This window comes from Stomoxys calcitrans, chromosome 4 (genome assembly GCF_963082655.1).
Source record: "Stomoxys calcitrans chromosome 4, idStoCalc2.1, whole genome shotgun sequence".
Taxonomy (NCBI): domain Eukaryota; kingdom Metazoa; phylum Arthropoda; class Insecta; order Diptera; family Muscidae; genus Stomoxys; species Stomoxys calcitrans.
In genome coordinates, this window is record NC_081555.1 from 80937111 (window position 1) to 80950474 (window position 13364).

Sequence of the window (13364 nt, forward strand, 5' to 3'; positions counted from 1 at the left end):
AGCTTTATTTATTAAAATTTATATGCAATATTTTAACTATTATTTTATAAGATCTCTGCTTATAATGCTTTTTTGGGCCTATGTTTTTCTGTTTAAACTATTTGCATATTTATAATTTATATTTTTTTTCTTAAGGATTCTGCCAAAGTATTTGCTTTATATCATTAAACTTAACTTTCACAAAATAGCTTGATTGTTTGAAAAAAGAAAAAACTAATTTATTACACATCAGTTTATTTCAAAGTTTTTCACTTCTGTTTTCGGTAGAGCAAATAAATAACTACAAATTATGGTGAAGCGCAATCAAATTATAGACATTATTTGGAAAAATAGATATGAGGTCATTTGCAAATAAATTTCACATTTCAATATTTCACCTAATTCTCTTTGAACTGAAATTTCACATTATTATTTTGTTTTTGCTTGCTTTATATGTTTTTACGAGTATCATTTAGACATATTTTGCTGTATATCTCATTACGTGAAAACATTTTCTATTTTGAGTATTTTTTTTTGAGTTCAATATTTTTCTGGTTTGCTGTTATATTACTCTCAAATAATTTATGTTTTATTTACCTTGGGCCTTCATTATGAATTGTATCCATAAATTAATTACAATAATTTACTTTCAATAATATTTTTTACTCTCCCCCCAAAATATTTTTTCTTTCAAAACGTTTGAAATGATTTTTGTGGCATTTCGTTTGCTTTTTATTTGAATATTTTTGTTTTCGCAATAGCATGTGGCAATATTTTAATGAAAATTGGTTTCCTTTATTTGTCAGTTGGAAAAGGCTTCAAAAAAAAGAAGAACGTCAAAGATCATTCGCAGACCAAAGTAAATGAGTAATTTGTTATTTCTTAACCAACAAATTAATGCTGAAAAGAATAGTATGTTATGCAATAAGGATTATAAATGCTACAAATACAATAATTGGCAACCACATTAAAATCAATACCATAAATTTGAGAATACAGTTTTATCTTCTACAAAATCTTTTTGGGAAAAATAATCTTATCATTTATTCACTTCCCAAATATCTTCTCTATACTCTTCAAGCCAAATAAAAAAACATTCTAATGTTCCCAAGCCTGAGCGGAATTTTTGGGGAAGAGCATTGGCCTTTCGTCAATACTCTCACTCGGTGCAATGAGGCATTCTAGACACTTAGAACCAAATCTACATTTGAGATTTAATCTTTTGATTTAGGTTCCGTATTACATAGGTCAGGCTACAAAAAAAAAGTAAGGATAATTAAATTATTTTCCGTAGTCAATGAATTTTGTTTCATAATTGCGAGCTATAGAAGTGAATCTCTGAATGAAGAATATTATCTTTAACTCTAAATCGCTTTATACTAGGGAATACAAAAATTATCCATTCTAGTTTTGATCGCTGACTGATTCTCAGTTTACTTTATTGATGATTACCAATTTCTTAGTTTTTGAAAGATCCAATTAAAAAAGCTTTGCATATTTACTTTTAAAATTTAAACATTTAACATTCTTTAATAAAGGTGCAACGTTGTCCTTCTCCCAAAGTCAATTTCCTATCCTCCAACGATATTTTGAGCTTCATTTGAAAGATTTATGTCACAGATTGTGTAAGTTGTTCTGGAAGGGACAATAGACATTAATTTTTTATATCCTCCACCATAGGATGGGAGTATACTAATTTTGCCATTCTGTTTGTAGCACCTCGAATATTCGTCTAAGACCCCATAAAGTATATATATTCTTCATCGTCATAACATTTTAAGTTGATCTAGCACTGTCTGTCCGTCTATTAGCTTTTAAAGGAGCAAAGCTAGGCGCTTGAAATTTTGCATAAATACTCCAAGTTGGTTGGGATTGTAAATGGGCCATATCAGTCCATGTTTTGATATAGTTGCTATATAAACCGATCTTGGGTCTTGACTTCTTGAGCTTCTAGAGGGCGCAATTCTTATTCGATTTCGCTGAATTTTGCATGAGGAGTTTTATAATGACTTCCGACAACTGTGCTAAATATGGTCCAAATCAGTTCATAATCTTATATAGCTGCCATATAAACCGATCTAACAATTTGACTTTCTGCGCCTCTTGAGGGCGCAATTAATACTGAATTTGCCTGCAATTTTTGAGGTATTAACTTTCTATGACTTGTACGGCATGATAAGCACGGTCCATATCGGTCAATAACTTGATATATCTCATATATGTTTGAAAAAGTAATTCAAAAATCTTGTCAAATGCGATCCATAGTTGAGGGTATATAAGATTCGGCCCGGACGAACTTAGCACGTGTTTACCTGCTTTAATATTAGAAGGAGCAAACCCTCCCCCTTATCTTAAAAACACCATCCGAAGTCAAGAGATGACCGATCGTGCCAAAATGGGTTTCAAATTAAAGATATTTGGGAGTAGAATACAAAACTTATATCAAATTTTTGGGTCAAGACTTTGGAGGCCCTCCATCTTTCATCTCAAAAACCCTATATCTCAAAAAACTCCGCAAACAGAAATGTATTTCGATCCGGCGACTAAGGGTCTCAATTAAAAGGTATTCAGAAATAGAATACAAATTTATTTTCCAAATTCGGGAACACGTGTGTGGACCGCAAAACCTCAATACGAACTCCCAAACGGACATATACTCCGATGGTGACAAGATGGTACTCAAATGATAGCTTCCAAGTGCTTAGGGTTCCGCCCCAACCATAAAAATAGAATTGCTTAAACTATCACGAAGCCGACCAGGATAGTATGGTACCCATATGAAAGGCGTTTGGACGTTGAGTTCTAATCTGACAGTGACATTAGGAACCAAGTGATAGGGAGTCGCCAATATGAATCATATATCCAAATTTGTAAGACTTGGACTTAAAGAATATTGTATCGGATATGGTAATTTTAATATATGTATTTTCAAATAAACAAGCTAAAACGTGCTAAGTTTGGTCGAGCCGAATCGTGAGAGCTCTCCATGAACTTGGTTGTAGGTCACATGTGTACTTCACTTACAAGATTTCTGCCAAATAAGCCAAAAATTAAGCTTCTTGAGGTAGAATGAAGTTATATCCGCCTATAGACTAATTTCGACCGTACTAAGTACGGTTGTAAGCAGTCCCAACAGGACAATACCTACAAAAACACATCCAAATCACATAACAGTTGTAGGTTAATATGGTAGGTTAATATGAAAGCTATATCAGGTTTTAGACCGATTTGGGCCGTATTTTGCACTGTTCTTAGAAGTTTTAAAGGAACACTCCGTGCAAAATTTCAACCAAATCGGAAAACAATTGCGACCTCTAAGGGCTGATGATGTAAAATCAAAGTACCACCTTATATGGGTCCTATATTCAAATCTGAACCGATATGACCAATTTGCAAAACCCAATGACCCACATCAATATCCCGGCAAGAAATGACTATAAGCAACACACAGGTTGGAGCTCTAAGCTTCGATATGTGAGGTGTTGATAGTCATTACGAAAAGCTTAGCAGGGAACTGCCGGCCGCGTCAACAGGTTGGGGATAGTGGAATGCTTCATATAGAGAGTAGCTGCAATTTTAGTCGCGGATAATCAGCGATATCGAGCGGAGAGCCTCAGTGAGAGGCTAGGCGGCACCGACTCTTAAATACTGAGTGCCTATCGTATTCCATATGACAAGGCAAGTTATTGGCGACTTAACGTTCCCGCGGCCATAGGTCCTATGGACCGACACGAGCTTGCTCACGACGAGGATCTCTACCTCCACCTTACAAATTTGCCTAAAACACATACATCAATAAAAAGTCTCCGTGCAAAATTTCAAGCGGATAGCTTTATTTGTTCGACCGTTATCGTTATTTCCACAGACGGACGGACATGGCTAGACCCTCTGTAGGCTCGCTGATCAATATTTCAAGGTTATGCAAACGAAATGATTAGATGAGTATACCCCCGTTCCTTGTTAGTGGGTACAAAATACCAACACGATGAACAAATAAAGAATTATAGATTTGGTCTTGATACGATGAGCAACGGCTTCGTAATGAAATTAAAAAAAAAATACTTTTAAAAAGTCACTTCACTTTGAAACAAAGCACACCAAACCGCTACCGAAACATAGATAACAAACATACGTGGAAAAGTAAATTTTCTAAAGAAAAAAGAAGTACAACAAAAATGTCAATGAATTGAAAAATTCTGATAGTTACAACATAAACCAAAGGTCCTGGGAAATTATTTATGGGAGTAACATTAAAACCAGTTAGGAAAGGCAAAAGTCGAGCGGAGCCGACTATGTAATACCCTACACCACCTAGTGTATATAGTACTTTTTATACCCGTCATTCTGTTTGTAACTACTCGAAATATTCGTCTGAGACCCCATAAAGTATATATATTCTTGATCTTCGTGACATTTTATATAGATCTAACCATGTCCGTCCGTCCGTCTGTGTGTCGAAAGCACGCTTACTTTCGAAGGAGTAAAGCTAGCCACTTGAAATTTTGCACAAATACTCCTTATTAGTGTAGGTCGGTTGGGATTGTAAATGGGCCATATCGGTCCATGTTTTGATATAGCCGATCTTGGATCTTGACTTCTTGAGCCTCTAGAGTGCGCAATTCTTATCCGATTGGAATGAAATTTTGCACAACGTGTTTCGCTATGAATTCTAACCACTGTGCAAAGTGTGGTTCAAATCGGTTCATAAGCTGATATAGCTGCCATATAAACCGATCTTGAGTCTTGACTTCTTGAGCCACTAGAGGGTGCAATTCTTATCCGATTTTAATGAAATTTTGCACGAAGTATTTTGTTATAATATCTAACAACTGTACCAAGTATGGTTCAAATCGGTCCATAACCTGATATAGCTGTCATATAAACCGATCTGCGGTTTCTAGAAGGCGCAATTCCCATCCGATTTGGTAATAGCTGAATATAGCTGCCATATAAACCGATCTGAGGACTTGACTTCTTGAACTTCTAGAGGGCGCAATTCCGGCTGAAATTTTGCATGGCGTAATTTATTATGACTTTCAACAACTGTGCCAAATAAGGTTCAAATCGGTCAATAACCTGATATAGCTGTCATATACGCGATCTAGGATCTTGACTTCTTGAGTCTCTAGAGGTCGTAATTATTATCCGATTTGCCTGAAATTTTGTACGACGGATCCTTTCATGACCATCAACATTATGGTCTGAATCGGTCTATAGCCTTATACAGCTCACATATAAATCGATCTCTCTATTTTACTTCTTGATCCCCCAAAGGGCGCCATTCTTATTCGAATTGGCTGACATTTTACACAGGTCTCCAACATATAAGTTAATTGTTGTCCGAACCGGACCATATCTTGATATCGCTCTAACAGCAGAGCAAATCTTTTCTTTTATCCTTTTTTGACTAAGAAGAGATGCCGGGAAAAGAACTCGACAAATGCGATCCATATTGGAGGGTATATAAGATTCGACCCGGACGAACTTAGCACGCTTTTACTTGTTATATGTAAAACTTATCGCAAAATCTAGTCAGACTTTAATTTGGATACCTATTGAAATATCAAATAAAAATATGATGTCCTACGATAGGACAACAAATTTGGATTTATACATCCTTAAAAGGCCACATCGGATAAATGATTATATGGGAGTTATATCGAAACCTGTGCCAATTTTGATGACACATACTGGGACGTAGATTGTAGAGATGTGACCAAAATTGTGGTTTTTACTGCCTTAAAAGTCCATATCGGATGAAATATATACATAGGAGCTATATCTATATTAGGACCGATTTTAATGAAATTTTGCGCACGTATTGGAATGTCAAATAAAATGTCTCATGCAAAATCGGACGAAAACTGTGTTTTCTACAGGCTAAAGTCTCGTATTTAGACGTCAAATAAAACACCTCGTACTGTATCTTGTATAGATCGGACTAAAATACTGGCATCTACATCCTTAAAAGGCCATATCGGATAAAAGATACAGATATTGGTGCTATATCTAAATCTGAACTCATTTTTATGAAATTTTGCAGTCGTATTGAGATTTCAAAGAAAACACTTCATCCAAAATTTTGTAAAGATCGGACCAAAATTGTGGCTGCTATAGTCTGAAATCTCCATATCGGATGAAAGACATATATGGGAGCTATATCTTAATCTTAACCGATCTTTATGAATTTTTGCACACATATTAAGACGGTCAAACAAGAGACTTATACAAAATTTCATGACAGTCGGATAATTAATGCGACCTGTAACTTGATCACAAGAATACATGGGCCGACAGACGGACATAGCTAAATGGAATCAGGAAGTGATTCTAAGCCGATCGGTATACTTATCAAAGAGTCTAGCTCTTCGCCTTCTAAGCGTTGCAAACAAATGCATAAAGTTTTAATACCCTGTACCACAGGTGGTGTAGAGTGTAGCTTATAGAATTGACATGAAAAAAAATTTAATTTTTTTATTACTGATTGATACTTTAATTAATTAGCTTTGTTGGTTAAGAAATCAAATCGCTGTTACTTGTTTTAATCAATCAAACGGGATATTGCCATTCGTCCTACTTTGTTCCTCTAAAATTTTCATATTCCATATGCTATATTTACATGTGTATTGCACCATTTTTTCTAGAATATATGTGTCTTCCGTATGAATTAACTTTGACCACTCTTTCACTAATGTCGGTAAGCCATCATTTCGGAATAATGCATGGGATGGGGTGGAAAATGAATTTGTTGTGACTGCTGTTGCTGTGTTAGATGTTGGTGCTGCAGAGAAGGGGGTCATGATACACGATCTGAAGCCTGAGCTTGATGCTGCTGCTGTTGCTGTTGCTGTGAAGATGACGTATGATGCGGATGTTGTGAGGAACTTGTGTTGCCGCCATTGCCATAAAGAGAGTGCTGATCGTTTGCTGAAGGTGAAGAGGTTGCATTACTTCGTACATCCTGTTCACTGTTGCCGGTGAATAAACTGGAAGATTTTGGATTTGTTAGAAGAGGTGATCGTGACGGTCCGCCGCCTACTGGCGGTGTAACCGAATGCGGCGAATGAGATTCTGATGACGGCCGGCGACCAATGAAGGGATTTAGGCCATTAAACGAGGAGGCTGCCAACAGGTGAGGCGATAGGTGGGGAAATCCTGGCAGTCCTGGTAGTCCCGAGAAAAGTAGGGGATTTCCTCCATGTTGCATTAGAAATCTGGGATCACTCATAAAGGCCGCTGTGGCATCAGGAAAGGTGGGTGGCATTGCTGCTGCTGCTTGCTGTTGGTTTGAGGGGAAATGCTGTTTCAAAACTTCGAAATTTAATGGAGGCAAGCCATGAGCTCCCGCATATAAACGGGCCAAAAACTCAGCCTGCAATGCAGAAGCGGAGATGTTGTTTGCTGTTGCGGCGTTGTAGCCTTTGCTACTGTTTAGCATCATGGGCTCAGGCATGGGATCCAAATTGTGATTATCACTTGTCGACAGGAGTTTTCGGTGCAAATTCAAATTGGAGCTGTGCCTGTCACGACTTCGCTTGGAGGGGAAGGCGGCATTACAACCATCAATGTTACATTTATGATGCAGCTTCAAATGTTCATTTTGGTAGTGAGTCTTGAGGTGAAAATGATTTTGAAAGATTTCGCCGCAAGCTGTACACTTGAGGGGATTGTCCTTGTCGATGGGCACCTCTGCTTCCTCGCTAAGGAATTCACCACCGTTTTGTTCCTCTGTCGCTGTTGTAGTTTTGACTTCGTTTAGATTGACCTTGGTGGTCAAGTTTTCGGGTAGATTGTTGTTATCCTCTGATGATATGTTTAGTTTGAAATTATCTTCCATAAGCTCCTTCTTAATTCTCAGATAACGATTTTCTTCTTCAGGCTCTTCAGCAGTTGAAGGCGGAGGTGGTGGTGTTGTGCCACCGACTGGGTCTTCTCGTGGTTCTTCTTTGATCACTGGCATCAAAAGGCCCACTAAGCGTCCATTTTCTTTGGAGTTGTTTGGTTCTTCCAATTGCCTTTCCTTGGGCATAGATGTTAGATCTAAAGTTTGTGAGCTGGAAGGTTTGGATGGGACGCCCTCAAAGCCGGAAGTTTCACATTGCATTTTTTGTAATCTTCCCTCCTGATCCTCTTCCTCTTCTCGTGGTTCCTCTTTTACTGCCAGATTGGAAAGCATTGTGTTTCTTGCCGCATCATTAGCATAGGTCGATGGTGTTAGTGGAGGTGAGGGTAATACTTTAGTGCTCTCATTTGCAGCTTGCTCCTCTGACTTGCGCGTCCTCTTTGACAAATCCAAGGACATGGGGTCATCTTCAGTAGGCTCCTCTTTAATTGATGCCTCTTCCCTTACTTCCGATGATTTCCTTGTCAAATCATTGACCATTTCATAATCGTTAGAATTATCACAGGAATTTTCAGTTGATTGTACAGCACATCGCACTGGATTTTGATTTTTGCGTTTTCGCTTGCTGGAAGAACTGTGGCCATGTGAATTGCCATTGGTGGATGCCTGCTGTGAGTGGGCATTCGAAGAGCCTTCAAACTCCTCTCTCACACTGCACGAGTCAGTCACACTTAAAGTGTCATCGTTGCTTTCGGTACTATGCCTTTCCACAGTGCTGCGACCATCCTCGTCCGCATCATCCTTCTTTGTGTGATCCTGTTGCTTATCTTTGGTTTTCAAATACTCAGTGGGGGTGTTGGAGTACACGGAACGATCGAAATGATCTCGACTGTTGTCTCCCATCGTGGAAGATGTCTCTTCGGCTCCATTGTCGTCTATGCTGAAGTCCTCGGAATTGGTTTTATCTAACATGCTGTCGCCTTCATCGCCCACAACGACAATGCCTTCGCCATCGTCATCATCATCGTCGTCGTCTATATCACCGATATGTATGCCACCGTCCATACCATCATCGTCTTCATCATCGTCACCCATGACCTCTGATATGGGCATGGGCCTACCCTCATAGCGGCCCATGAGTGGACCATCCATGTAGGACCTCTGCATTAGCTCCGAATTGTATTTGTGATCTCCCATACCTCCCATGGGATGGTGACGCATGTCAGGCGGTGGTGTAAGCATGGGGAAGCTGCCGAAAGGATTGAGACCAGCCATTAGGCCATTGGGAGGTTGCAGCAGAAGCGGATGGGGCTGAGCACTGCGTCCATCATGGGGAGAAATTTTGCGCCTCAGGTGAGGTGAGTGAAGCTTGGGATTGGGGTTAGCACTATGGCGGTTACGCGATCTCCTGGAGCTGAACATCATATTGCAGCCGTCCACGGTGCATTTATGCATTTCTCTCAAATGTACCGCTGAGAAATGGATCTTTAGGGCTCCCTTATCACAGAAGGTCTTGAGACAGACATTGCACTGTACCCGCTTTTTCCCCGTCACTGGGTTGATAAATTGTGTGCCCAGATTAGCTGGCAGTGAGCCCCATTGTCGCTTTCCTGGGGAGTGAGCCTTCCGACCTGGTCGTAGGCCTCCGCTGGATGATATCCTAGAAAGCCTTTGCGACTGGCTAGAGGGAGAATCATGCTGCAGAGAGTTCCTATGACTGTTGCCCACATCCCTAAGATCTCTTTGACTTTGGTAATTGCTTGAACTTTGTTGCTGATTGAGCGAGGTTGCTGATGGTGACTGCTGACTCCCGGATGAGCTCGAGAGCGATGATTGTGTAATACTGCGTGCCGGTGGTGTACGTCTGGAACCGGACGAATCACGCAAATGATTCATATCCGATATCTTCTGTTTATCCAACTCGGGAGTTTTTGCGAGATGTGGAGGTTTACCCATTGCTAAGGCAGGATTAAGACCGGGAAAATGCGAGGACAAAAAGCCATGTGGCATGGGATTGCCGGACGCTGCAGCTGCTGCCGCTATGGCAGCCACCTGGTTACTGGTCAAACCAGCAGGCAAGCCCGAGCCAGACGTAGCGCTCGCCTGAGCACCCGGCGAGGGGGGGTGTAGATGAGGCAGAGGAGGTGGTGGCGGCAGATGGAAGGGTAAAGGATGTCCCGACATAGCCATTGCATTAAAGAATTGATTACTTTGAGCAGCCGCAGCAGCCGCTGCTGCAACAGCAGCATTTTTCTCCGACGGAGTGCTAGCTTCATTGATGCGACGCCTCGCTTGGGCCAACATGGCAGCCTGTTGAGCGGCTTGTTGTTGCAAATGTTGATGGTGGGCCAGTTCACTGGGACTTAGACGAGCTGGCGGTGGAAGACCTGGAAATGCCCCCAAGGCGGCAGAGTTTATTTTTCGAAAATCAAAAGGCTGCATATTCTGCAGGTGATTTAGCGGATTGTGAACGGACGATGTCGCCGTCGATGTTGGGGTACTTGAGGTGGAAGAAGGAGCAGATGACGTGTTATTATTGGAAGCACTGGAACTGGGTGTTGTGTTAGCGGCAGCATTGGAGGCTGTTGTCGTTCCTCCACCTCCGCCGCCAGCCGGTGAAGGCGGATTGCGAAAGTAGCTGCCCAAATGGCCTGGTGGGGGCGGCAGACCACCATGTGACGAATGACCGGCATTGCCAGCCGCTGCTGCTGCTGCCGTTAGTTTTTGTTGCAACTGAAATTGCATCTGAGCATGGGCCATAGCACTTAAATGCATATTCATGGGATGTGCTGCGGCTCTTGGTGGCGAGGGTCGCCGACTCGGTGACATAACCATAGAAGAGTTAACGGCAGTAGAGTGTGCCTGGGCACTGGCGGAATTGGAAGAGGTGGTGGTTGCAATTTCGTGCTGATGGAGGTGGTGGTGGTGGTGCTGTTGAAAGTTGTAGGCGTTGCTGCACTTGCCAATATATTCGTTTTCGAAATTCGTGCGTCGGGAGGCTAATTGTTGAGGTTGCTGCTGCAAATGTTGAAGCTGACGTTCGTAGCTGTAGGCCAATGTTGCTTGTGCATGCGCATGCGCTTTTTTAAAATATTCCAATTCGAATTCAGGCAGGCGGCCTGCTGCTGTTAATGTTGCCGTATTTGAATTTCCCGATGATGGATGTTGTGTTGTGGTCGAATGTCGCTGCTGGAATCCGTTGTTGGTGCTGTGTAAATGGTTATGCTGGTGCTGGTGGTGGGTTTGATGTTGATGATGTTGCTGCTGCTGATGATGTTGCTTCTCTTGATTAATATTCATTAAAATGCTGTTCGCTGTTAGCAGTTTTCTCTGAGACTAGAAATGTTGTTCGTTGTATACTTTGCTGTTGCTGTTGCGACTTTGTCTGTTGGTTTTGAGCAATATTTGTAAATTCCGTGAATTGTGTTGCATTTTTCGGAACTGCTATCAACATTTTGTTTTGTTTGTCCATACCCAGGATTTAATGTCTGGGATTGTAGTGTAATTTCTACTTGGAGGTTTTCAGCAACACTTTAAGAAAAAACAAAGAAAGAAAGAAATAAAATGAGTCAGTTGTTAAAGTGGATGGTAAATTGCTTGGAAAATAAATTTCCTAACTGGTAACAATAAAACTTTTGCAAATCGAGTGTTAGTGATCAAACTTTATTTGACCTTATTTGCAATATAACTAGAGCTTGCTTCCTTAACACAACCACTTTGTGTCATATATTGAAATTTGTATTTAGAAAAAAAAAAACATTCTGTGAATCTACATAAATGCTACCACAATAAACTCAAAGTTTTTGTTTAAGAATTTCTTATCCTTCTGAAAGGAACATTATTTTCTCTAACAAAACTATTTTTTAGTTTTTTTTTTTTTGGAAGTTCTTTGTCCAAACAAAATCCCTAAATTGTTTCACTACTATTGTTTGCAATATTTTTGCACCCACTGTAATGATGAAGACCTGCGAGTCTTTCCTACTTGCATAATGTTTAAAGGGAAAAAATCTGTTAATCGCATTAAGGTTGTTTGGCTGACTCAAAGCATTTTAAATTACAAGTAAGATTTAAATAAGTGTCGAGATACGATTTGACTGAGAAACTCTGTCAATATTTATGACAATTAATAAGCGTGACTGAACGCCAACACCAAACATCTCGGCAGCTCAACATTTGCGGCAAAAAGGCACCTCTTACAATGTATTGGCGAAATTATTTTGATGGGTGTGTGTGTATGTCCAAGAGGTGTAGCTTGACAGGCCTTGTACATTAAGGCTTTTAATAAGCAGTTATATGCGCAGACCGCAGGACTTAACTTTTCTTCGTTATACCTGATAATAGAACAGCGATGGCCAACCCTTTACGGTAGCGTAGATGACAAGTCGCACATATGCCTATTCTCTTTGTTTCAGTCGTTGTTGAGACAGAAACGAATAATTTTTTTAACTTAAAAAACAATGAATGTTTTTTCAGCAACATATCTGTTTAAAATAAAATGGTAATCGGCAATAAGACTTACACATTTAAGTCAACTGTGATATCGCAGTAAGAGAAAAAGAAAGATGCCTTCTGGTTCCCACCGTTAAACCAGCTAATTCGCATCTGCTGATTCAAACAAGTCCTCAATGAAATAAGATCCTTTGCGGAACTTCTTCTGTGTACACGACAGGCACACAGCAAATGTTCCATGGTATCCTCTTCCACAAAGCTTCCGTAGAACTCGTTTCTTGCTTCCGTTAGCCTCTCAGCATGCCTTGCTATCTACTCTACAATTCACCGAGAATCTGCCTGGCCCAGCATCCAAAACGGGTTATTATACCCACCACCGCAGAATAGGGGGTATACTGAAATTGTAAATAGTGAGTAATTTTAGACTTCCCGACATGTGATCCCAATATGATAGCGATCGGACTATATATATAGACCAATCTCCCGATAAAGGGTCTGAAGCCCATAAAAGCTTTATTTATTACCCGATTTCGCTGAAATTTGAAACAGTTTGTAGGTTAGGGCCTCCCAACATCCGAACTGAATATGGTTCTGATCGGACTATATTTATATACGGCTGTCATATAGACCGATCTGCCGATAAGGGGTCTGAAGCCCATAAAAGCTTTATTTGTTACCCGATTTCGCTATAATTTGAAACAGTGACTTGTTTTGAGCCGCCCGATATCGACCTTAGTATGGTTCAAATCGGTTTACATATGGATATAGCTGCCAAAAAGACCAATATTTTGTTCTACAAAATTGAACAGTGACTTATGTTTATTAGACCACTCAATGTCCGTGTCAAATTTGGGTGCTTAAATTATCCAATTTTCACCAGATTATGACGAAAGGGGGTTTACATATATACCTGAGGTGGTGGGTATCCAAAGGTCGGACCGGCCGAACTTAATGCCTTTTTACTTGTTTTTAAACTATTCAGTTCTCTTATTGATAATTCAGCAACATCAAGAGCGGCTTTTGAATTTATAACAAGTAAAAGCGTGTTAAGTTTGGCAGCGCCGAATCTCTAGGAACCGAACATGAGTGATCG

General features: G+C 40.2%; 1 protein-coding gene across 3 annotated transcripts in view; it reads right to left on the reverse strand.

Annotated features, from left to right (window-relative positions):
- Positions 1 to 6443: 6443 nt before the first annotated feature.
- LOC106093383 (uncharacterized) overlaps positions 6444 to 13364 on the reverse strand; it is a 171500-nt gene continuing 164579 nt past the window's right edge. For all 3 annotated transcript variants that reach the window (XM_059366376.1, XM_059366375.1, XM_059366377.1), the window contains one exon: positions 6444 to 11353. In XM_059366376.1, coding sequence (XP_059222359.1) covers positions 6776 to 11122 — 4347 coding nt within the window. In that variant the 5' untranslated portion in view covers positions 11123 to 11353 and the 3' untranslated portion in view covers positions 6444 to 6775. The remainder of the gene's footprint in view (positions 11354 to 13364) is intronic.